General features: G+C 40.1%; 1 protein-coding gene across 3 annotated transcripts in view; it reads left to right on the top strand.

Moving 5' to 3' along the window:
* Positions 1-27,284, top strand: part of lrrk1 (leucine-rich repeat kinase 1) — an 84,438-nt gene that overhangs the window by 36,077 nt on the left and 21,077 nt on the right. For all 3 annotated transcript variants that reach the window (XM_042490273.2, XM_088083033.1, XM_088083078.1), the window contains 15 exons: positions 473-632; positions 1,933-2,111; positions 2,243-2,340; positions 3,279-3,450; positions 3,548-3,717; positions 4,154-4,293; positions 5,502-5,790; positions 10,111-10,280; positions 10,621-10,824; positions 10,913-11,052; positions 12,892-13,029; positions 19,409-19,603; positions 21,007-21,158; positions 25,375-25,492; positions 26,563-26,679. In XM_042490273.2, coding sequence (XP_042346207.2) covers positions 473-632; positions 1,933-2,111; positions 2,243-2,340; positions 3,279-3,450; positions 3,548-3,717; positions 4,154-4,293; positions 5,502-5,790; positions 10,111-10,280; positions 10,621-10,824; positions 10,913-11,052; positions 12,892-13,029; positions 19,409-19,603; positions 21,007-21,158; positions 25,375-25,492; positions 26,563-26,679 — 2,442 coding nt within the window. The remainder of the gene's footprint in view (positions 1-472; positions 633-1,932; positions 2,112-2,242; positions 2,341-3,278; positions 3,451-3,547; positions 3,718-4,153; positions 4,294-5,501; positions 5,791-10,110; positions 10,281-10,620; positions 10,825-10,912; positions 11,053-12,891; positions 13,030-19,408; positions 19,604-21,006; positions 21,159-25,374; positions 25,493-26,562; positions 26,680-27,284) is intronic.

The following is a 27,284-nucleotide window of genomic DNA, read 5'->3' as shown; positions in this document are numbered from 1 at the left end:
GTGGGCTTTTCTTTTGGGCATGCATCTCTACACCAGCTTTGCAGAATGTGGGCGAGTTGGTTTGTGTTTAAAACATTCATGACAGCACACAGTCAGATGTAAACAGGCAACAGGCTGTGTGCTGCAAGCTGCAGTAACAACCCCCAGTTAGGATGCGTATTCCGAATGTGCTGAAACATGTCCAAATAATGCTTGCACTATCTGCATGTAATAGTTCCCGTTGAGCCAGGAACTCTGTGCAGAGTTTGCTGCATGTTGCTGATTGGCCAAAAAATCAGTTTACACTTAATAGTCACAAAACGGTAAATACAACACAATGAGCAACACCATGAAATGGCTTTGTGATGTGGTTTTGAGAAAACTGCTGAAATTTTTACAGTCCTTCCTCTGGGGAGTTCCTGGATCTGTTTGGTCAAAAAGACTCAAAATGATCAAACACTGAGAATCCTCCTTCTTTTTTTTTCTTGTGTAGATCCCCAGGAGCTACCTGACACTGCAGGAAGCAGTGATAGCAGAGAAACAGAGGCGACACGCTGAGGGAGAGGTCCAGTACCTGACTGATGCCCAGCTCGACCGCATCATCGAACAGAACTCAGGAAGTGACATCAGAGACTACGAGGACCTGCAGACAGGTACTGTAACTGTAAAATGATAAAATTCACATATCCAGAGCAACAGGACACCATAAAGACAGCAACAGCTACAATAAACAGGAACTCCACAGAGCACAAGCCATGCAAAGCAATAAGACACAGCCGAACAACAGTACAAAACAAGAGCACAGCAACAACATAAAGCAATATAGCACAAATAGACATGCATGCAACATGAAGCAACAACACACAGCTAACATGCAGACATACAGAGCAGCAATGGCAACAACAAACGGCAATAAACAGAAGCAGAAATGAAATACAAGAGTCATAATGAGACCTTCACAAAATGTTAAAAGATGCAGTTAGGTGTTAACAATATGTTCATATGCACTAAAACACAGGCAGGCCATGCAACACAAAGTTAGGCAGGTTGTCAATAAAACAGATAATTCATACATACCCTTGCAGAGCTGGCCACCTGGCAACATGCTGAAGACATAAGGTAAGTTAGCAGCAGGTTAGGCAGAAATAACAACAGTAGTGTTTTAGAGAACAATGCACAGTGTTGATGAGAAATGTTCATATGACTGATTTTTTTTCTGAGCCTTTGTGTGAAGGTGTGTTACAGATGTTACTTGTTCAGCAAACTAGTTAAGAGTGAAAATCATTTGTACCATAAATAATTTCCTTGTACATTTGCAGTATTTATTTGAGAAAGCTTCCTGTTTTCTCGGGGTGAGCCCCCACAAAAACACCAGCAGACAACCCTGTGTTTGTCACTCACTGAGCTTGATAGGGACCCCGCCCACAGCGACCAGAGGGTCACATTCCCCCAATATATGAAATACTTTGGAATGATCTCATCTTTGGTAGAAGCTAACCGCCCCCTCACATGTCAAACTATTGAACATCCAACATTTACTAAGAGTACTGACTTTTTAAGACTTAACCCTTTGAAACCTGGTGAGACACCTTTCACAAGTATTTCAACTTTTCAACAGATTGATGCGATCTCTTTCAAAAATATGGAAAAAAATGGCAATGAGCAACTTGGTACGAAATGTTTCACAAATTGCAAGAAAATAGTAGATTTAGAAAATTATTTTTAAAAAAGGGTAGAGGAAAACTATTTAAAATTATGTCAGTTATTTCAATTTTAAACACTTTTTTTCCCAGGTCTTTTTTTAAGTAATTTTCTAGCACTTTTTGCAAGTTTCTTGCCGACTTTTAGGTCATTTCTAATTTTGTTGTTTATCAAGCCAGTTTGCTGAAAAGGAGTTAACCTGAAAATACAAAACCGTGCCCATAGCTCTCTTGTGTTCTGCACCTGATCCAGCCATCAGCTTCCTGATAGAGACCGGGACCCTGCTGCACTTCCCTGACACCAGCCATGGCCTGTGCACCCTCTACTTCCTGTGTCCCGTGTGGCTGTCCGAGTGTCTGGAGAGGATCATGCACCTCAAGTCGTCTCGCTCTGTGGCGAGGAACGGCGTGATCCGAGCTGAAGACCTTAGGGTGAGACCCAGGATACAAGTGAAAATAACTTCTAGATTCTGAAAAGATACTTTGTGTTTCCGGGTTGTTTTGTGGGTTAATGATGATGCTGACTTCCTGTGGTGAAATCTGTTATGGTGTCTGCTGTGCAGATGCTGCTGGTCGGGACAGGCTTCACCCAGCAGACAGAGGAACAGTATTTCCAGTTTCTAGCCAAGTTTGAGATCGCTCTTCCTGTGGCCAGCAACAGGTAAAATTATAACTGCACAGCAATCGGTCGGGGCCGGGCATTTTTAGCAGCAAGCACAGCAGATGAAGTGAAAGACAATGAACAATTTGGCATTTGAATGTGTATTCTGCATGACATGGGTCTTGAACTCACAACCTTAGGCACCAAGGACAAGTCACTATCCCAGTGAGCTCCAACAGAGAAACCAGAGACAGCTTCACAGAATGACTGAGCCGACCACCAGGGGGCAGGACATCAGCTGTCTGTGCATGGAAAGGAAAATTTGAAACTGCTGTCAAAACTTCACTTATCCAGACAAATTTTCATACTCAAAACTTCAGTTTATGAGATAAAATTCTGAAATGTCACAGACATGATCTAGCATGAGAGCAACATTTTGTCAGTTTTTTCATGATCGCTGAAGATTTATTTAACAAGAATTTCTAAGTATATCTTTACAGCACCGTTTACAGTCAAAGATTTTGATGCACTGTAAGCTCAATTTTTAACAAAATCAAAATCTGTGTGGACGGTTTGTGTAGGACAGTCTGAAGATGCCCTGCAGCAAGTTTGGTGTCAATTTAGCAAAACATGTGGGAGGAGATAGGTTTAATTAGTTTTACAGTTTTTGATAAAAAACAGAGTGATGGAGTTTATAATTTGTACCACAGTGAAGTGTGCAAACGTTTCTTGTAATTTTAACTACATTCTGGTGTAAGCTGCAAAGCTACAGCATGCTTCCCCCTAATGGTGTCTATATACTAATTGATACTCATTTAATACAAATGGGGATTCCCTGTGTATTTTTGCTTTTCAGTTTGGGCGACCCATTGCTTAATTTGTTTGAAAAAAAAGGAGAATTTATATCAGGGAAATCCTGGAACTACTGGCAAGCACTCCTAAAGTTTCTGCAATAATCTTGTTTTCAAAGCATTTTTCTTTTTTTCCTCTCAATGTAGCTATCTGCTGCCCCACCTCCTTCCCCCCAAACCAGCCATGGACATCCACTGCTTCCGTCAGCAGACCAACAACACCCTGCAACGCCTCGTCAAGATGAGCTTTGTTCCTGCTGGATTTTGGGAGCGCTTCATTGCCAGGATGCTCATCAGCCTCACAGAAATGGACCTGCAGGTACTAAAACCAGCAGGTACACAACATTCACCTGTTGTAGTTGCACACTTAAAGGTTTTTTTAAGCATTCATGGCTCTGAATGTTGTGTTTGTGCAGTCATTTGAGCCCAGAAGAAACACACGCGGCCAACACAACAGAAACTCTGTGATCTACAGCTTCGCTGGGACTCAGCAGAGGAACCGCTGCAGCACCTTCAGAGTCCGACGCAGCCAGACCATTTACTGGAAGGAGGGGCTGCTGGTCACTTTTGACGGAGGTTACCTCAGGTACGAAAGGATGTGGGCAATAATTGAATAAGACAGCTGTTTCAATAAAGAAATAAAAGAGTGTGACAAAAGTTAGGTTTTTAGCTTCAGTTAGATTCAGAACCTCAGAGAGCAGCCAGTTCTGTTTTTAGGAAAATAAAGAAATAAATAGGTAAATAAAGAAAGAAATTAAATGAAAATAAAAAGATGAAGAAATACATACAAATAAAATGAAAAAGCTGGAAAAAAGAAAAAAATAATAAAATAAAATAAGAGTAGAAAAAATATCAAAATCTAAATGCAACAACTAAAAGAAAATGCAAAATGAATGTTGTACTGCCTCAAAGGTTCCTACTGTTCCTGCTGCTCCACATGTGCTTCTGTTTATGGATTGAGAGGTGGCGACAGCAGATGAAACTTTGAAACGAGGCGCTGACGTGTGTTTGTGTCTCTGCAGCGTGGAGTCATCGGACGTGAACTGGAAGAGGAAGAAGAGCGGAGGCATAAAGATCATCTGCCAGTCAGAGATGAGAGATTTCTCGGCCATGGCCTTCATCACCGACAACGTCAACTCTCTGATCGAGCAGTGGTTTCCTGGTCAGTGCAGCGCTCTCTGTTTATGTAGACACCGTAACACAGCAGACGCTCGCTTCCTTCTGTGCAGTGATGCAAAGAAGAAGAAATACGCTGCAGTTCATGTCCCTGTCTCCTTGTGGGACTGTACTTTATTTATCAGAGGAGGGGGGGTGCATGGAGTGTGACTTTTTTTATCTATAATAAATATAAAATACATCCTCTTCAAGCAGGGCCGGGTGATATGACTTTAAAATAATGTTTAAAGTTTATTGTTCCGGGATAAACCCCTTGAGGTGTATCAGCTCGTTTTCAACGGGTTCCCAAAACTTACATTACACAATAATACAAAACACACCAGTGACAAGACAACACTAGACAGGTGACAAACTAACAAACAACAACCTCACTAACAAACAAGATACAAAACTGAATAAGAAAAAATGGTGATACAACCCTAGATAGGTCCGGCGATGAAACGATAACAACATCAATCACGATTTAATTTTTCCTAGATTGAAATATGAGATGTAGTCGATAGAATGTGGATAGAAGGTATTCCAGCCATGACTGCTCCGCTCTCATTGTCCCTGGTGTCCCCGCCGGTGTCCGCTCCGCCGGTGTCCGCTCCGCCGATGTCCGCTCCGCCGGTGTCCGCTCCACTCTCATTCTGCACCGGTATCTCCGCCATTGTCTCCAAATGTCCGCTTGACCTCATTCTCCGCCGGTGTCTCCACCGGTGTTTCCGCCATTGTCTCTGAATGTCCTGTCGCTCTCATTCTGTGCTGGTGTCTCCGCTGATGTCTCCGCCAGTGTCTCCGCCAATGTCTCTGAATGTCTGCTTGCTCTCATTCTTCGCTGGTGTCTCTGCTGATGTCTCTGAATGTCCGCTCACTCTCAGTCTCCGTCTCCTTAGGAAAGAAACAACAATTATGATAAATATGCTTAAAAAAAGAGAAATAAAATAAAATAATAAGAAATAAAAAAAGACAAACAAACAGATAAACAAAAGACAATGCAAACAAATAAACAACTGTTGATTCCTACATTTCATGAAAGGGTTGCAGGATGAGTTTGTTATGGCGTTACTAATTCATTCTACTCGTCTCTACCCTCACAAACTTTTTTTTTTGAAGTTGAAGAGTCCAAGACTTTTTATCCAGTTTTAGCTAACACAGTAATTTGATTTTTCTAACATCATGTAAACGTGCTGATTGTGTCCTCTGTCGTAGCTTTGACAGCCAGTGAGAGTGACGGGAGTCTCCTCATAGAGCAGTACGCTCCCTGTCCCCTCTGCTCCTCACTGGGCCACCAGAGGCAGGCCGAAGAGAACGGAGGAGGAGGAGGAGGAGGAGGAGCAGGAGGAGCAGGAGCAGGAGCGGGGGTTCATTACTTTAACATGGAGGACTGTGTGCTGGCTGCAGTGGAGAAGGAGCACATCATCTGTCCTCTGCACCCGGACCAGCCGGTCTCCCTGCAGGAGCTCGTCCCAGAACTCTTCATGACCGACTTCCCTTCACGGTAACTTCCCAACATTTAATGCACCGTCTCATTTGACACACCGATAATGGCTTGGCTCGAGGTGTTATAATAAGTTTCAGACTCACTTTTCATTCATCTGTCTCACACACGTTTGACAGAACAGCTCCAGCTTTTATGTCTCTGCAGCAGCGATAGCCAGAGGCATCATGTTTTTGATCTGTCTGTCCACATGTCCTGTTCTTGTGAGTGCAATGTCTCAAAAAAGGCCTTGAGCGTATTTGATTTGATTTTGAACATGTAATTAAAAGAGAAATTCAAAATAAGACCCTCAGTGGGTGCTGGATGTGTAAAGAGATAGAGATTCACACAGCAGGAAACTCCCTTTAAAGGATTTAATTCTGCAAAAACAAGTGAGGTTTGGAGCCGGTATGCAGATTTACCAGTGAGTCACCATCTGAAATAATCATAGATACACACGTGACCCAACACAGCCAAGGCCCTTTAACTTCTAATGATGTACCAAAATACACATGTACAACATACCAAAGTGAAAATACATAATGCATAATAAGTGTCCTCTGAGGAAAACAAAAAGACACAACATGCACAGCACAGATGTGTGTATGTCGTGATTTTAGGCACAAAAAAATAAAGATATTAATAATTACCTGATGCAACTGTGAAATATAATAGTATATATATATTATTATATTGCCTTGTACACACATATACACAGAATATAAATATATATATATATATATATATATATATATATATATATATATATATATATGACATTTTACTGATTATCTGTATCAATGTTTTATTTTAATGATTGCTGATAAAAAAGTTTGTTATATTTCAAATTCTAAATTTGGACAGAAATATTTTAATTTTTATTGTAAATGCATATTAGTTCCAAATATCGGTTATCAGTCTCATTAACTACTAATAATCAGTAATGGCCTTGAAAACCGAGTATTGCTGCATGTGGTAATGTAACGTGTCGTCAGAACGACCGTCCTCTGTCTATATATTTGTACAGTTTCATTTTGAGAAAGTTATCACTGACCACAGTTGCATCTTGTTTCTTTTGAGTCCTATTTTGTCCTTATATGGGCATATGTGGAAGTTTTAGGGTTGAAATATTATGAACTTGCAATGACGTGACAATGCGTCTCAGTAATGCATTGAATAGCGTAACAAATTGTTTTCTATAGAAAGTATTTCAGTAAAGTAATGCATTGCTCTTTTTCAAAGTAACATCAACAACTCTAAAACTGATTATTACATCAAATATGTCTGCCTTAAAAGACATAAATCTTCCGCTGACTCCTGCAGCATCTGCTCGGACCATTAGGGCTTTATTTTAGAAAAACGTTTTAGTAATTTCCTTTAATGGCAGATGTGACGCTCATGTCTCCAGTCTGTGGAGGATTTTCACAGCCGCTCACTGGACTTCACAGTGAGGCAGTCCTTCCACTGGAGCTCAGTGATTCACACAGTGCATGCCAAGTAATAACCACACACACACACACACACACACACACACACACACACACACACACACAGTGACAGTCAGCTGCTCTCCAGGGGCTTTGGCTCAATAATGAGTTTCAGCTGATTTGTTGCCAGTGACAGAGTGTGTTGATGTATTGTCAGGACTCATGGGTAGCCGCCACTCCATCAACTGTAAGAATAAATATTCATATTTGTCTCTGCGTCCTACACAGTTTGTGTGTGTGTGCACGTGTCAGTTGCGCAAGGATGTCTCTATAAAATAGCAGACAGACCCAGGGAAATGTTTTCTGCAACATTTAAACAAGCCGCTCCAAATATTAGTACAATTGTTCTCGAGCTCTTAAAGAATGGAAAACAGATCCTGGTGTAAACACAAATACCACCAACCGACATCTTCCACTTTAACAGCTGGATGAAAGTTTAAATGTGCACACACTGGGATGAGGCTCAGCCAATATTAGGCTTTTAAAGTGCGTTTGCAGACAGTTTGTGTCGTCCGCTTCCCACATGGAGCTTAAATTAGACAATTTTGGACAGTTTCTCCACCACATATAAGTCTGCAATTGGCTCATTTATTTCTAAATAAGGACCCATCAGAGTGTGTTTTTGTTCTTTGCGACATTTATTGCATGTGGGATCCCTCCTCAGTCGCTCTTCCTGAGGTTTCTACTGTTTTTTTTCACCTGTTAAAGGGTGTGTTTTGGGGGGAGTTTTTCCTTAGTCGATGTGAGGGTCCAAAGACAGAGGGACGTTGTACGCCTTAAAGCCCTCCTGTGATTTGTGATAATGGGCTTCATAAGCAAAACTGATTTGAACTGATTTGATTATCATGCTTGATCGATGTTTGAATCATCCTTTGTTTAACCCAAGACTACAACAGGCTCATTAAAATTTCGATTTAGATTTGGACTTTAGTGTCTGCAGTATAAAATCAATCATTACAAGAATACATACACTGTAAAAAATACAACCAGGTTTGTTTGTGTATGAATGTACGTATGTATCCTTCTATCTTTCTTTCTATCTATATCTGTCTTTCTTTAACATTAATTTTCAACTTGTTTTCGTGTCACTTTATACCAATTTCTTGCAATTTGCTCACTGCCTTTCCCCATGTCTTTGAAGAGAATTCAGGTTTCAAAAGTTAAAGTACCCGTGAAAGGCCACTGAATGCAGCACAAGAAAAGCTAATGTCCATCCAGGCCCCAAAGGGTTAATACCTTCAATATTAAAACTAAATATGCGACCAACTCTTCAGCTTACTTTAAATGTAGCACTATCAAGGACGACAGGATCAAGTCTCTTTTATATATATATATATATATATATATATATATATAGCAGTAAACAATAAGCAGTAAATGAAGAGTGAGGGTGTCAGATTGAGGTCAGGACTTCCTGACATGAATGTGCCAGATTTTTCCATCGCCGCTGTGACGCAGCGTATCTGGGATTTGTTTTAATTCACCTTAATTTTTGCGATGGCAACACTCTGGAAGGGCGGTGTAATATACAGTGGGCACTGATTTAAACTGTGGTCAAACTGTTCACTGCTACTATATTGAATGTCTGATCGAATCAGTCATGACGTGCTCATTAGCCTCACTGAGATGACAACTGAATGAATGATAAATTAATTTCACGTGAGCAAACTTTATGTGCTGATGAAGTCTGTGAGATGCAGATCAGCTCTGATGCAGCGCTGCTCGGGACCTTTTAATGGCAAGTACATTGAAAAGTAATTAAAAGCAAATGTGGGCTCAAAGTGCCGCAGTAACGCTCCTCAGTTGTTTGGTCTTTAAGAAAACTGTTTCCAGAGTTAACACAAACTGTGTTCCATTCAAACAGGAGGGCTGGAGCTCATTAAAACCACCATCTTGATCGGTTTATGTCATCGCTGTGGTCGAAGCAGCACATCAAAGGCCTGCGGGCGAAGGACAACGGGATAGACCAGATCGTTCATAATGCGTCAACAAGCGCCAATCGCCAAAGTCACGCCCACTTTTTTGGGAAATACTGACACATAAAGAGAGAAACTTTTGTAAAAATTATAGAAAAAACATCTGCATTAATAACCGAGGCTGTCACACTGAGAGTAAAGGAGATCATAAAAGCTTTTAACCCTTTGAAACCTGGAGGGACATCACTTTTACATTAATTTAAACCTTTGAACTCTGAGCAACTTTGTGCAATCACTTTCAGAGACAAAAAAAGGCAATGGCCAACTTCGTGTAATTTTTACTATTTCCTGTCTTTCTTCATTCTAGTTCTTTCTTTCTTCCTTTTTTCTTAGTTTTTTATTTTTCTTTCTGTCCTCATTTTTTCTGTTTTGTTTTCTATTTTTCTTTGTTTTTATTTGACTTTTTTACAGTCTTTCTTTCTACCTTTCAGGTTAATTTCTTTCTTAAAAAAATAATATTTTTGGGGTAATTTCTTCTTTTGTTGCTCAGTGCCTTCCTCCCCTGTTTTTGAAAGAAATCAAGACAGTTGGTTTCAAAGAGTTAACCTGAGCTCAGACTGAGAGTGTGCACACCTCACATTGTTGCTAGTAATCCCGTATTGTACAAAAAACTGCAGTAAGTACAGTTATGCGAGTTAAGGCAGGAAGTGGGTCTATGAAGTGTGATGGATTCTCACACAAACTCCTCTGAAGAACAATTGAACTGTTTTCTCCTCTAATTAAGTTTGGCTAACCTGGAGGTTTGTTTCCAACTTGTCTAATTGTGTGTGTGTGTGTGTGTGTGTGTGTGTGTGTGTGTGTGTGTGTGTGTGTGTGTGTGTGTGTGTGTGTGTGTGTGTGTGTGTGTGTGTGTGTGTGTGTGTGTGTGTGTGTGTCAGGCTGTTTTTGGAGAGGGCCCAGCTTGAGTACTCCGAGGAGGAGAGTCACATCCTCGGCCAGGGGGGCAGCGGGACCATCATCTACCGAGCACGATATCGTGAGGAGCCGGTGGCCATCAAACGCTTCCACTTCAAGAAGTGTCGTCAGCAGACCATCAGCAGTGACACAGGTACGCCTGAGTAATCTTCTGCTTTTTAATGGAAATGTTAAATGGTATTTTGGAAGCTGCTGATGGACATTTGGTGTCAAAACTAAATGCAGTTGAGGATTTCTGACTTGTCGGGATGAAAAAGCTCCTGAAGCAAAAAATTTGTGTGTGTGTGTGTGTGTGTGTGTGTGTGTGTGTGTGTGTGTGTGTGTGTGTGTGTGTGTGTGTGTGTGTGTGTGTGTGTGTGTGTGTGTGTGTGTGTGTTTTTTGGGGGTCATTCTCTGTGTATCCCATCTGCAAGTCTCTTTTGAAAGTCTCCTTTTTCTAACTTTTGCTGCTCCCTCTCGTTCTCTGTCCTCAGACACCATGGTGAAACACCTGCAGTCTGCAGACGCCTGTCGGAGCTTCTCTGAATTTCGCCAGGAGGCCAGCATGCTGCACTCTCTGCAGCACCCCTGCATCGTGTCTCTGGTGGGCATCAGCATCCACCCGCTCTGCTTCGCCCTGCAGCTAGCGCCGCTGGGCAGCCTCAATACGGTGCTGGAGGAGAAGCACAAAGGCAAAGGCACGCAGAGACTTCTGCATCCTGCCACATCTCACCTTATGCCAGTGTTTACGTCAGTGTAACATGAGGTTATGTTTTCTCTCTGCAGGCTCCAGGTACATGCCTCTGGGCCACATGCTGACTTTCAAAGTGGCCTATCAGATCGCAGCAGGACTGGCGTACCTCCACAGGAAGAGCATCATCTTCTGTGACCTTAAATCTGACAACATCCTGGTCTGGTCTCTGGAGGTCTGTATATGGATTACCATACAAAAGCCTTACCTAATGACCTTATCTGTGAAATTCTGAATGCTAGACTGTACAACATGGGATTAATTGCTAACATATATAATGTAATACAAGATAGATGTCCTGCTTGGTGTAACACAAAGGCTGCTTGGGAATCAGATGTGGGAGAGGAAATATTAGACATCATTTCACAGATTCACACTTCATCTTTTTGTAGAAGACTCAGTGCAACACAATGTAAAATATTTCATGCTTCCATCTTTCCAATGATAAATTGGCAGAAATGTATCCGTCCAGAATGTCCCCGGTCTTCTGGTCTTGTCAATCACTAAGCAGGTTTTTGTTTTCAATATTGAGTGTTTCTCATCTCTATGCAATAAAACACGAATGCCCGACCCCCTCACTACTATTTTTGTGGCAGTCCAACAAGAAGAGGGCCTTTGTGGTACCAAAGAAGTGTAATTTCATCTGCCTCTCTTCTTGCCCGACAAGTTATTTTGCTTAATTGCAAGGCAAAAAAAATCCACCATCTTTTAAACATTGGATTCAGGAGGTGATGTCAGTGTTAGTACAAGACAGGGTCAGATTTTGTGTCACGTCAGACGTTTAATGAAACCTGGTCTTTCGAATATGTAGCTGCCATATATGAATTGGTTCACTTAGGTACTAAACATGTGTGAGCCAAGACTGGTTATCTCCCTTTGTCCGATTTATTTATGTATGTATTCATTCGTTCATGTATTATTATTATTAGTAGTAGTAGTTGTAGTAGTAGTATTTATTTATTTAATCATATCCCATTTTGGTTATTTGTGGATGGGCTGCTCTGCACCTTTATATATAAGGCATAATTCTTGGTCTGCTCCCACACTGCGTCTGTGTTTTTATCACGCAGAAAAGTACTCGACAGTATTCATTGTGTTCTCAGGGCCTTTTTATGCTCTCTGTCCCAAATGCTCCTTCAGAATTCGGGAAAAGTGCTTTTGGGTTTTCTGCACCCTTCAGCCTGGAATTTGCTGCAGAATGACTTAAAACTCAAGGAGCTGGTGTCGTTAAATGTTTGAAACCCTTTAAAACCTGGAGCAACATCAGTTTTGTGCTGCATTCAGACACCTTTCAAAGGTGTTTAAAGTCCTGAAACCTGAAAAAAATTGGTTTGATTTAAAAAAAACAAAACAAAACATGACGCTTAATGCAATGAGTAACTTGCAAATTGCAACAAAAAATAATAAAAGGTGACAAGCGATGACCTGAAAATTAGTCAGTCAGTCAGTCATTTTCTGTAACCGCTTGTCCTCGTAAGGGTCGTGGGGGCTGGAGCCAATCCCAGCTGTCAGCAGGCGGAAGGCGGGGTACATCCTGGACAGTTCGCCAGACTATCACAGGAACCTTTCACACTCACAGTCACACCTAAGGGCAATTTAGAGTCACCAATCAACCTGAGCTGCATGTCTTTGGACTGTGGGAGGAAGCTGGAGACCCCGGAGAGAACCCACGCAGACACGGGGAGAACATGCAAACTCCGCACAGAAGGGTCCCCGCCCGGACCGAACCCCGTTTCGAACCAGGGACCCTCTTGCTGTGAGGCAATAGTGCTAACCACGACCCCACCGTGCCGCCCAACCTGAAAATTAGCTGGGCTGAATATTAGATTTTCACAAAAAAGGGAAGACATGTTCAGAAAACTAAAATAAACACTAAATTAACTAATTCTACATATCTAAAATTATGTTGCAAATGTATTTTTTATGTTTACCTCTTTCTTAAGAACATTTTGTTTTGACAAACTTGCTGTTTTGATCCTGTAACTTGTTCACTCATTCATGTGTCTTCTTCCAGGTTCAGGATCCAGTAAACATCAAACTGTCTGACTACGGGATTTCCCGACAAACCTTCCACGAGGGGGCTTTGGGGGTCGAGGGCACACCGGGTTACCAGGCTCCTGAGATCCGACCGGGCATCGTGTACGATGAGAAGGTACTGGAAACCAATCTTGACCAAATTTAAAAGAATACTTTACCGACAAAATGACTACCAGTGCATCAATTACTTGTTGTGTGTTGTGTTAAATTCATGAAAAACGTAATTGTTTTTTAAATTCCTCCACGGTGAACGGAGAATCCATAAAAGCAGAAAATGTTTCACAAATTTAAGTAACCAGGGTCTGCAAAACTAAATCAAACCATCTGTTCAGTCTTACACAACTCATGCAGCAAAATTATTGTTATTAATTACAGTCTGATTTATTAAGTTGTATACTCACAGGATTTTTTTTTGCTAATTTCTTTAAAAAGTTTTGGGCTATTTCTTGTCAAGTTAGTCATTGCCTTTTTAGTCACAGTGTTAAAAATGTGCCTCTCTTAGATGAGGTGTATGTATTGAGTTCATGCTCGTGCTTCTCGTTGTTTGCATTCCAAGCTGAAGACAGGAGGATTATCTCAAAACAAAGTCAGCTGAGGTTTATTCAAATCCCTTAGATAGCATATCCACCACGTCCTCCATGCTGCCGCTCTGCACTGTATATCCCCCATTTTTCCTTCTTCTCATCACATATGAAAGTATTTACAGAAGCACTTGATCCTCATATCGAGCTGCACATGTTGGATTGATAATGACGAGAGGGATCACATAAGAGCTGAAATTAGTTTGATCTGATATCTGCATTACATGAACAGCATGTAGGAGCAGAGATAGATGTGGACTCTGGTGTGTGTCGATTCGTGGTCTCCTGTTTGAGCAGAAGGTGTTAGAAAATGACGGCGCTGCCGCTGACTCAGTATTTATTTGACTTGTCCCTCCAGAGATTTACAGTTAGTGGGCTGATTGTTTTGACGGGTGACTTCCTCTCTGCAGCATGTTGCCTAACTGTCTGATTAGTACCACATGTTTGCTTTGGAGCCTCAGATACATGCAGGTTTTACCGCGGCTGTAAAAAGGCTACTGTTACATCCTCATCAAAGCTGTAGAGAATACAAAAGTAATGCTTTTTGATAGCTTACTTTGTAGAATAATATTATAATAAGTAATATTATTCATTCGGTGACATTCGGTTGAGAAGCACAAGCAGCTATATGTGAACCTTTCCTTCAAAAATAGTCTCAAAATCAGCAAGTTTTTTCCTTTGATTTTCAAACAGGTTTTACCTTAGCAAAGATAAATCTGAACTAAATTTGGTTCTAGCTTTAAGTGCTTGATCGTGTTTGATTCACTACAAACTCACTCTGTCGCTACCAGAAAAGTAATGCATCAGTGATACTCAGCTCACGGCCTGTGTGCCAAGTCTGGCCCCCGATAGGGTGCCCATTTTCTAATTCAAAAAATCAATAAAGAGATTCACACTGAGATTTCTTTGTACTTTTACTATACATAAGGTGCCAGAATAAATAAAAACAGAGCTTGTTTATGAAAAAGGGCACCAGTGGAGGATCCCCCCACCCCCTGACAGAGGTCCTAGCTAAGAACCTAATGTCCAAAAATCCTACAAATGCTCCAAATCCTAAAAAACGTCCTAAAATCCAACAGATGTCTTTAAATCCTATATATGTCCTAAAATCCTTGAAATGTTCTGACATCCTAGAAATGTCCTAAAATCTGAGAAAATTCCTTAATTCCTACAAATATCATAAAATCCAATAAACATCCTAAAATCCTAGAAATTTCTTAAAATCTGAGAAACGTTTTGAAATCCTAGAAACGTCCTAAAATCAGAGAAATGTGCTTAAATCAGAGATAGTTCCTAAGAGCCTAGAAATGTCTGAAAATCCTAGAAATGTCCTGAAATCGGAAAAATGTCCTAAAATCATAAAAAAAAGTCCTGAAATACAGGAAATGTCTTAAAGTCCGAGAAATATTCGAATATTCTAGAAACATCCTAAAATTGAAAAAATATCCTACAATCAAATTTCAGAAATGTCCTGAGATTTTAAAAACACGTATTGGGCTGTTTTGATGGGCTCCTGGCCTCCTGTCTATTTTCAAAGTGGCCTCTAACCAAAGCAAGTTGCATATCCCTGGTTTAGGCTGATAAAGAGCACTAACAGGTTAGAAGGAAAATACGTATTTTTGATTTTTGGGGTGAACTGTCCCTTTAATACCTTCTTAAATAACATAAATGATAAGCATTTTAACAAAATTGTAGTTTGATTTTCTGTCAGTGGACTAAATCTGTTAATCAGCTGCTGGTTGCAGCGGTATGTGACTCAGAGTGAGGATATTCCTCGATCTCAGTGTGATTAAATGTGATTAGTCAGTTTTATTGTTGTGAGACAGGTCATTGATTCTGCTCCAGGCCAACTAGACTGAGAGCTGGAGTGTGTTTATTTGAAGCCGGTACGTGTTTTCTCTGCTGACTCTTTTCTCAGCAGCGTGTAGGTCTGACACGGCTGGCCTCGGCTCCTCGTCTCCCCGGGGAGGCGAGCTTTACTGGGGCTTACTGTTTTACTGGCCTCTGCCTCTGCGGAGAAAGCTTTCAAAGAGCGCAGAGAAATATCTGTAAGCTTCGCCTCCACGCATCAGCCCGTCTCCCACAGAATCCGCTGACTTCAGCCAATCACACACCTTTTCTCGTCTCCTGGTCGCCACTTTCACTTTCTGATGAGGTTTAAATATTCTAATGAGATGCAGGCGAAGCTGGAGAGGGGATAAATGATGCAGCGAGTGGGAAAGAAATGGAGTGTAATAGAAAAATAAATGAAAAGCAGCTTCATGGCTGTTAGCGTGTTCGCCAGCTGTGGGGATTTTGGCAGGAAAGTGAACATGTGTAAGTATTTGTCGGCTGAGGATCTGGACAGTATACAGTAACACTATTAGAAAGCCGTTAGGAGCCATTTGTTTACAGGCTGGGATGATATCAACACTGCTGAGTGACGAGCTGAGGAAACAAAAACAGGAACAACATGACGGAAATCCAGGCACTCCAAAAATGTGAAAAATGAGGAGCAAATACATTTAAAAGCCTCTATTACAGTGGCTCAATCATTTATTTAACCTTTATTTAACAAGAAACAGTCCCATTACGATTGTGAATCTCTTGTTACGGTGAGTCCTGGCCAAGCCGACAGATGAATTTCACATTAAAAAAACAGACTAAAAACACAAAAGCAACACAAATTATGATGTCCATCACTCTTCTTTTAAATCAAAAACTGTAAAACTAATTAAACTTATCCTCTCCCAAATTTTTTGCCAAATTGACACCAAACTTGCTAAAGGGCATCTTCAGACTGTCTTTCACAAACCGTCTGCAAACAAAAACATCACAAAACATCACAGCTTCTCATGCGCAGTCAAGGACTGGATACTGAGCAATCAGACATGTCTGCACTGATGTCTCTGATATCAGGGTTGTATGCATTTTGGAGGTCTGACGTATTATTTTATACTTGTACATGTTATTTATTTTTTACTCTGTATATTTATCTATTGTAATAATTTTTAGATTTGTATTATGTTGTCTGTCTTTTATGTGAGGACTACAGATGGAAATTAGCGCTACGTTAAATCTGGTGCAGCCATCTTTATATTCTACGAGAATATTCAATGTCTCTGCACACTGTCCTGCTAAATAAATAAATACAAAAAAATACAAATACAAAGTTTTCTGATTTTCCTAAAAACTTAGCTTACAGTGCATCAAAATGTTTGGCTGTAAACAATGCTGTAAACATAAACTTGCAAATTCTTGCTAAATAAATCTTAAAGGCTCATAAAAAAAACTGACAATATGTTGCTGCCATGGTAGGTAAAGTGTGTAACATTTCATAATTTAATCTCAAAAACTGAAGTTTTGACAGCATTTTGAATTCTGCCCTCATGTAAACTATTGGTCTTTGGGAAGATGGCATTTTTAAACATGATTTTTTTTTTATTTATGGAACAAATCGATCTTTGTAAAAAAAAATAAGTTATCAACATCTATATGCTTTCTAGATGAAGTCTGCAGATTCTCAGAATTTTGTTTTGATAAGTGAATTTTTGGCAGCAGTTTGAAACTTGCCTTTCCACGCACAGACAGCTGATATCCTGCCCCCTGGTGGTCGGCTCAGTCATAGTGTCTCTGGTTTCTCTGCTGGAGCTCACTGGGACTGTGACTTGTCTTTGGTGTCTGAGGTTGTGAGTTGAAGCCGCTTGTGATGCAGAAAGCAAATTCTAATGCCGAGTTGTTCATTGTGTTTCAATTCATCTGCTGCTTGCTGTTAAAAATGCCCCCCTGACCCAGTGACGCACAGCAGATATACTTTCTGATGTCATTCTGTAGTAGAGTTGGAAAATAGATGCCAGACGTGTTCATAGAATTTTGAAGAGAAACTGCTGAATTAAAGTGATTTGTTTTTTGGTATCTGGTTAAGGACAAGGTTGGCTCGTTTGAGTGGTGCTTTCAGTTCGTTGGGCTTTATCTTTTTGAAGGCCACTTTGGTACTTCTCAAAGCACTCAATGTTAAGTTATCAGTCATTAGTTCTGTTCATGCACTTCACTCTTATTCTGCTCTCTCCTTTCATTTTTCACCCGACTGTGAATAATACGACTCATAGTGCCACTTAAGTTAACCCTTTGAAACCTGACAAGGAGGCTTGATTTTTTTTTTCAAAAACATGGTTTGAATTAAGACAACAAAAAGCTTAACAAGAAATGGCCCCAAAATTAGCAAAGGTTACAAGAAAAATACCTGAAAATAAGCAAAAGGGAAAAACAAAAATGAATAAAGAAATTACCTTGAAAAAATGCTAAAAAAAATCTATTTAGTAACATATTTTGAATATAAGTTTCTAATATTTTTTGATAATTTTCTAATATTTCTCTCTCTCTCTCTCTCTCTCACTCTCTCTCTCTCTCTCTCTCTCTCTCTCTCTCTCTCTCTCTCTCCTTTTTTCACAATATTTAATTTTTATGTTGTTTTTGTGTCACCTTTTACCAATTTCTTGCAATTTGCTCTCTGCCTTTTCCCATGTTTTGAGGAAAATTAAACCTTTTTGCTGAGGTTTCAAAGGCTAAAATTCCTGTGAAAGATGTCTGAATGCAACACAAGAAAAACTGATGTCTGCACAGGTTTCAAAGGGTTAATACCGTCAATATTGATGCTAATTATGTGACCTGCTCTTCAGCTATCTTTAAAAGTAGCACTATAAAGGATGACGAGATCGAGTCTCATTTTCTTTGTAGCAAGGACAAAAACCAAAGACAAAATGAAGAGTGAGAGGGTGTTAGACTCGTCAGATTGAGGTCAGGAGGACTTCCTTATATGAATGTGCCAGATTTTTTCCATCGCCGCTATGACGCCGCAGCATGCCACAGACCTCCTGGAGTCACCAGCAAGTGATGTCAACTCAGAAGTAGCTCAGGGTTTTTGGCGCTGCTCCAGTGTTTGTCTCTGCAGTTATTCTGGGAGACTCCAGAGAGGCCGAGGCTCACTATCTGAGACCGCTCAGAGACGAGCATCCACTCAAGTATTTTGGGTGTTTAGATAACGGCTTCAAGATTGACATGAATGAGGGGGGAAGGAATATGGAGTTCATCTTTGCTTTATAAACAAAAAGTAAAAGTATTTTGTTTTTTTTAAAGCAGACTTCCTGAACAAATGTGCTTGTTGGAGTCAATTGTAGAAGAGGGGTAAAAATAACGGCACTGTCAATGTTGAGTAAAAGCTTCCATTTTTCACAAAAACAGGTTTTATACACCCATGAAGTGGTATTTTAGATGATTAAAAAAAGAAAACATGTTTTCGCAAAACTATAATGGAAACACTTTTTAGTCTTTTCTAGGTCACATGTCTGTGTGCTTGTCAGTAGGAACTGGCTCCCTCATGATGCAGCAGGAGCTACAAGAGCTGCTATTGCATCACATTACTCTGAGAAAGTTGAGAAGATCATCAAAAAAAATCTAATTCACAATTCCTCTGTGACTTCGTGGAATATTAGCTATTATTATTATTATATCGCAATTGTGTTTTATTGAAATTTCGAAAATATCGCTTAAATTTTGTGCAAATCTGTAATGGAAACCCGCCTGATAGTGTAGTATTGCAATATTGCAGCCCTAGAGGAGACAGGAATAAACCGGTTTTGCTTTTAAAGAGTATCTATCAATCGATGTCTACATTGTTGATTAATCAATCATTCACCTCCTCCCCCTTATCCACCTGCTGGTTATTATGGGATCACAGTTTCACTTCATCTTTCAAAGCTGTCTTCTGGCATGTGTATGATTTATTGCATCATGCCTTGCTATGATTATATGCGCTGTGTTCTCATTTCAGTTTTTTCTTTGTCTTACTGAAGGCCTGACTCACCTCCTCAGATAAAACTCTTGAGTCCTGACCTTAAAGTTTCTTGTCTTTTCTGTCATTCTCACTGTCTACAGGTGGACATGTTCTCCTATGGGATGGTGCTGTACGAGCTGCTGTCTGGGCGGAGGCCGGTGCTCGGAAACCACCAGCTTCAGATAGCAAAGAAACTCTCCAAAGGCATCCGTCCGGTGCTGGGCAGTCCGGAGGAGGTCCAGTTCTACTGCCTCCACAGCCTGCTGACTGAGTGCTGGGACACCAAGCCTGAGAAGGTGAGACTACAGCCGTATTTCCATCAAAGGTTAAGCACGTCTGGAACCAAAAGTATCACCTATGAAGAGGTACCCAGACCCTAATCTGTGAAGCGTTTCCACCTCAGACAGTACTCTTACATGTGGGCGGGGTATAGGCACTCGCTGCTCCATCCAGCAGCACTCGCTGTATTTTCGTGCTCACCGCTGATGCAGAGTGAAGTCTGCACCCCATTAATCGTCCTCAGAACAGGGATGCACAAAAAAGAGCAGGCAGGAGTGAGAGTCTCTCTCCCCATGTGATATTTATAAATAGCGGTTTTGTGCACTGGGGGGGTTTATCCTGCCAGAGCACTCTGAATGAAACTCCAACAGTCCAACATGTTTTTTGTTCTCCAAATGAGGATTAGATTCCACTTTAAAAGTTGCTGGCAGTCGCCCAGTGAATTACATTTTTTTAAAGCTGCTGCTTCTGCTAGAGGCTGCAAAACGTCCTTTTAATTGCAGTTATAGTTTACTAACGTATGAAAAACTCGTCACGGTATGAACTGTGGTTAAAGATTTCATAGTTTTTTTTAATGTATGAAAAATTTATCACAGTATGAAGAGAGTTAAACATTTTATATTTATAATTGTCTAATGTCTGAAAAACTTGTCATGGTATGAAAAGAAAATCTTGAAATGGTATTAACAGTGCTTAAAGATTTCATAGTTTTTTAATGTATGAAAAACTTGTCACGGGATGAACAGTGGTTAATAATTTCATAGTTTATTAATGTATGAAAAACTTGCACACTGTGTTGATGTGTACTGACCAATCAACACACTGCAGTGTTTACAGCTCAATGTTTTATTACCAGATCGGTGCTAGGTATCACAGGCAGAGGGCTGATGAAAAATAGGAACAATTCCGAAACTGGAAACGCAAAAAAAAATATGAACCGAACTGAACAGAAATAAACCGACCTGCTGGTAGTAACACCCCATTATACTCATGAGTTACTTTAAGTACAAGTTCAAACTTTCTGTCAGTTCAAGCGAAGAAATCTCTGGTCTAATTTTTCATCTTCATTGTTTTTCCTCTGTTGAAGTTTATTTTCTATAAAGAAGCAACCAAGCGCAGCGTAGACAATCTGCTCTCTCTATTCGTTTGGATTTAGCCTGAGTTTAAAGACATTAGTTTTTCCCTCAAGGAAAAATCAAACAGATCAAAGTTCTATCTGTGTGTGTGTGTGTGTGTGTGTGTGTGTGTGTGTGTGTTTGTGTGTGTGTGTGTGTGTGTGTGTGTGTGTGTGTGTGTGTGTGTGTGTGTGTGTGTGTGTGTGTGTGTGTGTGTGTGTGTGTGTGTGTGTGTGTGTGTGTGTGTGTGTGTGTGTGTGTGTGTGTTTGCGTTTGCGTGTGTGTTTGTGTGTGTGTGTTCACAGAGGCCGGTGGCGATGCAGTGTGTGCGGCAGATGCAGGAGCCCAGCTTCCCGTGCCTCAGGTACATATTGTCCTGTGACAGCCACTCGCAGCTCTTCCTGTCCCCGATGCAGGGACACAGCGCCGTGTTCTGGAGCGGAGACAAGGACAACAGGTTTGTTTCATCACTTTAGTCTGACAATGAATGATGCATGAAAAAATAAAATTCTCCTCTTAATCATAAATGTCACGCTCTTACCCCATTTTTTTTACCAAAATTTAATGGCAGGCAGAGGCGGAGGCTGAGGGTTCCCCATGATGTCCAAAACTGAGACATTACATTGCATTTTATATGAAGGCCAATTATCATAAAATGTGAAGTTACTGTACTATTTTTTATTTAAAAATGGAGGTCCAAAGTTATAGTATTAATATTAGATAATAATATTTGACCTGTCAGAAAAAAGTGTCCTCCATAACTTAGCTTAAATATAAAAAGAGAGTCCTCTGAAATTACAAATAACACATAATTTCCTGCCATTAGAAATGTCATTTAAAAAAAATCTATAAAAAGAGGTTATACAAAATTGTCTCTTTTTGTAATTATGTTTTTATTGGTGTATGTGAATGTACAAAAACAAAATACACAACCAAATGAACATGAAGACCTTTCAGTCATGTTAAAAGGGGAAATGAATAAAAAAAATAGATAGATAAAAAAAGAAAGAAAATAAAAAATAAAATAAATAAATACAATAGAATGAATGAATAAATAGGGAAAAAAGCAGGGGGGGGGTAAATAAATTTAAAAAATAATAAAAGAAAGGTAGGAAATAAGTAGAAAAGTAAACAAAAATATATATTTTCATATATAAATATACAAATTTCACATAAATTTTTAATGGGATATAATGATGAAGTTCTGACAATTTTTTTTTATATCCGAGAGGTCAAAGGTCAACCTCACTGTGAAAAGAGGAGACATTTGGTCAGAGAGACGGAAACAAATACACTTATACAGTTGTACAGCTTTTACACGCTGCACAGTTGAAGAAGCAGGTTGTAATAATGAAAGATAAAAACAGATGTGAAAATTCGTTAGAAATACGGGAGAATTATGACTTCAGGAGAAAACCCGGAGAGGGCTATTAAAAACTGGAGGGTTGGCGAGTATGCTTGTCTCTTCAGAGCGTCTGCTCTTCGCCCAGCCTCTCACTCCAGCTCATTAACTCGGAGGAGGACGACCTCGCTTTTCCTCCGATTCACCTCAGACCTGAGCTCAGGACCCGAGGGGACCACAAAAAATGTCTGATTTTCATTTTTCCCTCAAAAAAGCTGCTTTATTAGTACATACCCAGCTAGCAGGGAACATTCCCATAACATTGCCTGACGTTACCTGTTTTAAAGAAAACATTTTAATCTAATGCTTAAAAAAACGTTTTAAGGATGTTTTTCATTTCAAGGTTAAATGTGACTAAAACGTAACGTTATAACTGCAACATTTTGAGGAGGTTTTTGTGATGGATCAAAGGAAGAATGTTTTCCAAGCAACATTCAGAAAATGCTATTGAGATTACAGACCATTTAAAAAAAAAATAAATTGTAATACAATGTGATATGATATGTAGACAAACAAAAAACAGTTTTTGGTGTCTGTAGAGAACGTTACCCTAACTTTAAGTAGAAAATTCTCTGAACTAAAAGAAAACTTGCCACTGAAAACATTACAAAAACATTGCATTGTACCACTCTCAGACGATTTTTAAAACCCAAAATTTCCAGCTGGTTCTTGCATGAAACGTTAAACCTGTGTTGCAGTTTGGCCTTGTGTTCATACAACAGCATTTTGGGAGCCTGAAAATGCAAACTCTTAAAATCGGGCTCCAGACTCTAATTTTTTGAAAATGCATCCGTTTCTGGTGCCGCGTAAACTGGCAAAACGCAGATCCTGTAAGAACGGTGACGTCACAGCCAAACTTTGCGCATTTCGTTTCAGACAAATAGCTGCGTGCGAGTAGAAGGCCAAAAATAACAACAATGGCGGATTACCGCGCTGTGTTTGTGCTGCTGACTTGACTAAGTTTATTAACGCTGTCGGTTCTTAGCCTTAGATGTTTATTTACTGCTATAATACACACACACACACACACACACACACACACACACACACACACACACACACACACACACACACACACACACACACACACACACACACACAGACCCCCGGGCATCTGATGAGCAGCTCTATTGTCTTTGTGTTGCAGCAGGTTAATCTCTGCACAATAAAAGCAGCTTTCATCCTTCATACAGGTGGTGTTAATGACTGCTGCTGACTTCTTCCTGCCGTTAACCCCTTCACTGTGATAAGACCTCGTTAGCTCCCCTCCTCCGACTCTCCCACGGCCCTCCACTGGACCTCAGGACCTGGGAACAGGCTGTGGGAGGCAGCGGACAATCACCTCCAGTCATTTTAACTAACGCAGATAAAGTCATTCTCTTTTAGCGCTGACCCACACTGAGCCGGTGTAGCATGCTGCTTTCCAAACGAGAGCGTGCACGCTCCATTTACCTGTTAGACGGTCAGTTAACAGCAGGGAAAGAAGAGGTGTGTGTCAGTGTCTGCATCATGACACAGCCTGAGTGTGTGTGAAGTGCTTTTCTGCACACTCTGGCTCATTGAGTGGCTTTTTGTAGAGTCGCTATGTTAATACTTCTCACTTTGCATATTTGTTGACAACATGATAATGGATTAGATGAGACTTAATTTATCATCGAGGGTGAAAATCGCAGACAGAAATACAGACAGAAACGACAGACAAGCAATTCACAAGCTGTATACTAATACTGCTGTGACCTATACCACATCACCTAAATACAGCACATCCATATCAGTCTGATAGAAAGAAAAGCATCTGTATTTATGGTATTTAAAATCATACCCCAAGGTTTTCCAAAAACCCCTTTATACTGTAATACTTTGAAGCCACCATATATATTATGTACAAATATGCTGTCTGTATGTAGACATAAAGCAGCTGTGAAACTCTCCAGTCTTCGGCCACGTATGAGGGATTTCTGGGAGCTGATAGTCCACGATTTCACAGAGGAATTGTGGATTCAAAACTTGTTGAAGAGTTATGTGATGCAATAACAGCTCTTGTAGCTCCTGCTGCATCATGAGGGAGCCAGTTCCTACTGACAAGCACAAAGCCATAGCATCATGTGCCCTAGAAAAGCCAAAAAGTGTTTCTGTTGCAGTTTTGCAAAAATATGCCTTTTTCATATGGCCTGAAATACCACCTCATGCGAGCGTAAAAACTTATTGCTATAAATGTGAGGTTTTGTTTTAATTGACATGTTTCCATTAGGTTTATTTTTTCAAAATTGAGGAGTTTCCATTAGGTGTATTTTATATTCGCAATTTCAGTTTGCACAATTTGAGGGTTAATGGAAACCTGTCTAGTGACTTGTTAAGAGTCACTCTGGTAGCTCTAGTATATTTCCTTTTCAAAATAAATTCAGAAATATAGGCATAATTAAACACAGTATAAATGCAAGTGTCCTATTTTATATTTGCTGCTTTTTATCACACGCGCGCACACACACACACACACACACACACACACACACACACACACACACACACTTGATTTGTTATGTTGTTTGAACTAAACATAAAACTGAAACTTAAGTAAACTCTACTAAAAAAGGGGGGAGAAGGGGGAATAAAAAATGACTTTCACAATCATGGCATTAAAAGTAAAACCACATCAAGCTTTATGATGTGATAGTTCCCACAGCGTATTATAGTGGCACCTCATCTGAAATCAAGACTGTCCCAGCTATCATCAGCTTTTTTATTAGTGTTAACCTCTAAGGACAATGTTTTCCGTATATTTTTTTTAATTGAACAGAATCCAATGGGGAAAAACATGAAACAAATGCTCAGAAACCACACAAATCCCTAATTTAACCCAATTATCTAAACCATTATTTGGAAGAGAAGCCAAAGTGATTACATCCAAAATTGCTTTTTTGAACAATCGTCCATTGTGCTGATGAACTGTGCCGACGCACAGCTGTGGTGAAGTGGGAAGCTTGAATATTGAACATTACTTTCTCAGATAAAATGCCTGAACCTTTCTAATGTATCGTGTCACATGTACGGCCACGTGAAAAGCTGCTGCATCACCAGATCTCAGTCGTGAAAATGGCAAATTGTTACAATAAAATGCTCAAATACACGACACAACCAACCCAATACCAAAGTGAGACCGAGGCTGCGTCATGTGATCGTGCCATTTTCTTTGATTTAATCCAGAGCAGCTGGAGTGTGTGTAAGTGTGTGTGTGTGTCATCTCTTTTGTGCTGCTGTGTGTGTCGTGCAGGAACTACAGCGTGGTGAATGTGGAGAAGGGCCAGGTGGAGGTGAAGAGGATGTTGTGTGCAGGCAGCAGGATCAGCTGTCAGATGAAGATGGGGAACGTTCTGTGGATGGCCACTGAGGTACACACCGCCTTAAATCACATCAGCTTCATGCAAACACATTTCTCTGACAGAGCACTGGTTCTCTTTATGGATCAGTGTGTATGATGAGGGTTTGGTGACTCTTCTTATGATGAGCCACAATAGTGCATCTTCCTGAGAAAAATGTTAAATTTACAGAAATATTCTGGAAAACTCTTGACTTTGAATTGTTTTAATTGTGAGTATGGCATTCAGGTGTTCTATGTGTCTAAATCCAGCTCAAATAGGGATTCACAATTTTGGATTTTTTGCCGATATCCAACATGCGAATACATCATCAGCCATTGTTTACTCAGGGAAAATGACTGAACATTATGTTTCTGTTTTTTTTTTTGTTTTTTTTACAAAGATGCCCTTGATTCACAGTCAGTGGGCCAAATGGATGTGTAACATATGTTAGCAACAAATTCAACAAAAACAAACAACGAGCAGCTGTGGCTGTCAAAAGTCACAAACTGCAATAAAATCAGTAAAAAGGATAAAAATCATTAACAGCAAACAAATCTGCAACCAGCAAAAAAAAGCACAACAACACAACAAAAGAAAAAAGAAACAGTAAAAGTGATGACAATAAAACAATAAATAATAATCATGTCTCATATAACAGCTCATTTGGCTGATAACTGATATCGATATATTCATTTTTTTCCACCTAATTTTAGTGAAGTTTTAGCTGCAGTGGAATTAACATCATAGTATGCATACTCTTAACATAATGGCCTCACAGCAGATGGAGACATGAAATACAACGCTTCTCTGTGTATGTAATATTCATTCATTCAACAAAATAACAAAAAAAAATCAATTTAGAAATAATCTGTACAATAAATAAAAAAAACAAAAATCGGTTTGTGATATCAGAAATCAGCATGTTTACCGATTCAGATATTCAATTAAAAACCAATATCGGCCAATATCGATGACGTGCCGATATTATTGTGCATCTGTAATTTTTTTCTGTCAGCAAACACTTCCATCCTATTTTGAAGGTTTCTTAATGAAAATTGTGTTGTTTATTGTGTAACATTTTGTGTGTGTTTGTGTGACAGGAGCAGGAGGTTTTCATCTACAGTCTGAAGGACATGTGTCCCCTCAGTCAACCCCAGAGACAGTTCTCCTGTCCAGCCATCATCACCTGCTTGTTCCCTGTTCCAGCAAGAGAGCAGGTCAGCTCACGTGTCCACACACGTGCACGTGCACACATGCACACACACACACACACACACACACACACACACACACAGAAGAATGCTTTTCATCATTTGAGCACATGAATTAGTCATTTCTTCCCTTGAATATGTATAACGATTTATATATTTATTACTCACCCCGTTACTTTGAATTTCTGAAAAAACGTTGTTTTTCTCACCTGCCTCCACATTTATCAAAGAATCCAAAAATGGAGAAAATCAATTGCATTCAACAACAACAAAACTATATCAAAAGATCATTTGCAAACTCTCACACGACTCGTGCCGTAAAATCCAAGTCATTAAAGTGAAGACACGGAGACATTAACAGGTGGGAGGTCCACAGTTGTAGTACAGCCTGTAATAACAGCGTTCTAACAGCTTAACTGCTGCTCACAACGGCCTTCAAACGTCTCAGTGCCAGCAGCACGGCTGCTGGTGTCAGGCTCCAAACAATGACTTTATGGTCTGTGCTGCTGCTCCCCTCTGACCTCTGACCTCCGACCTGCTGTACTGTCTCCCGTCTGCACAGAGCGGCTCTGCAGCTCCAGCTGCTTTTGAAGTGGAGAATCCAGGTGCTC

The sequence above is a fragment of the Plectropomus leopardus genome, chromosome 1, assembly GCF_026936395.1.
Source record: "Plectropomus leopardus strain MGB_pleo_1.0 chromosome 1, ASM2693639v1, whole genome shotgun sequence".
Taxonomy (NCBI): Eukaryota; Metazoa; Chordata; class Actinopteri; order Perciformes; family Serranidae; genus Plectropomus; species Plectropomus leopardus.
This window is presented reverse-complemented; position numbering and strand designations above follow the sequence as displayed.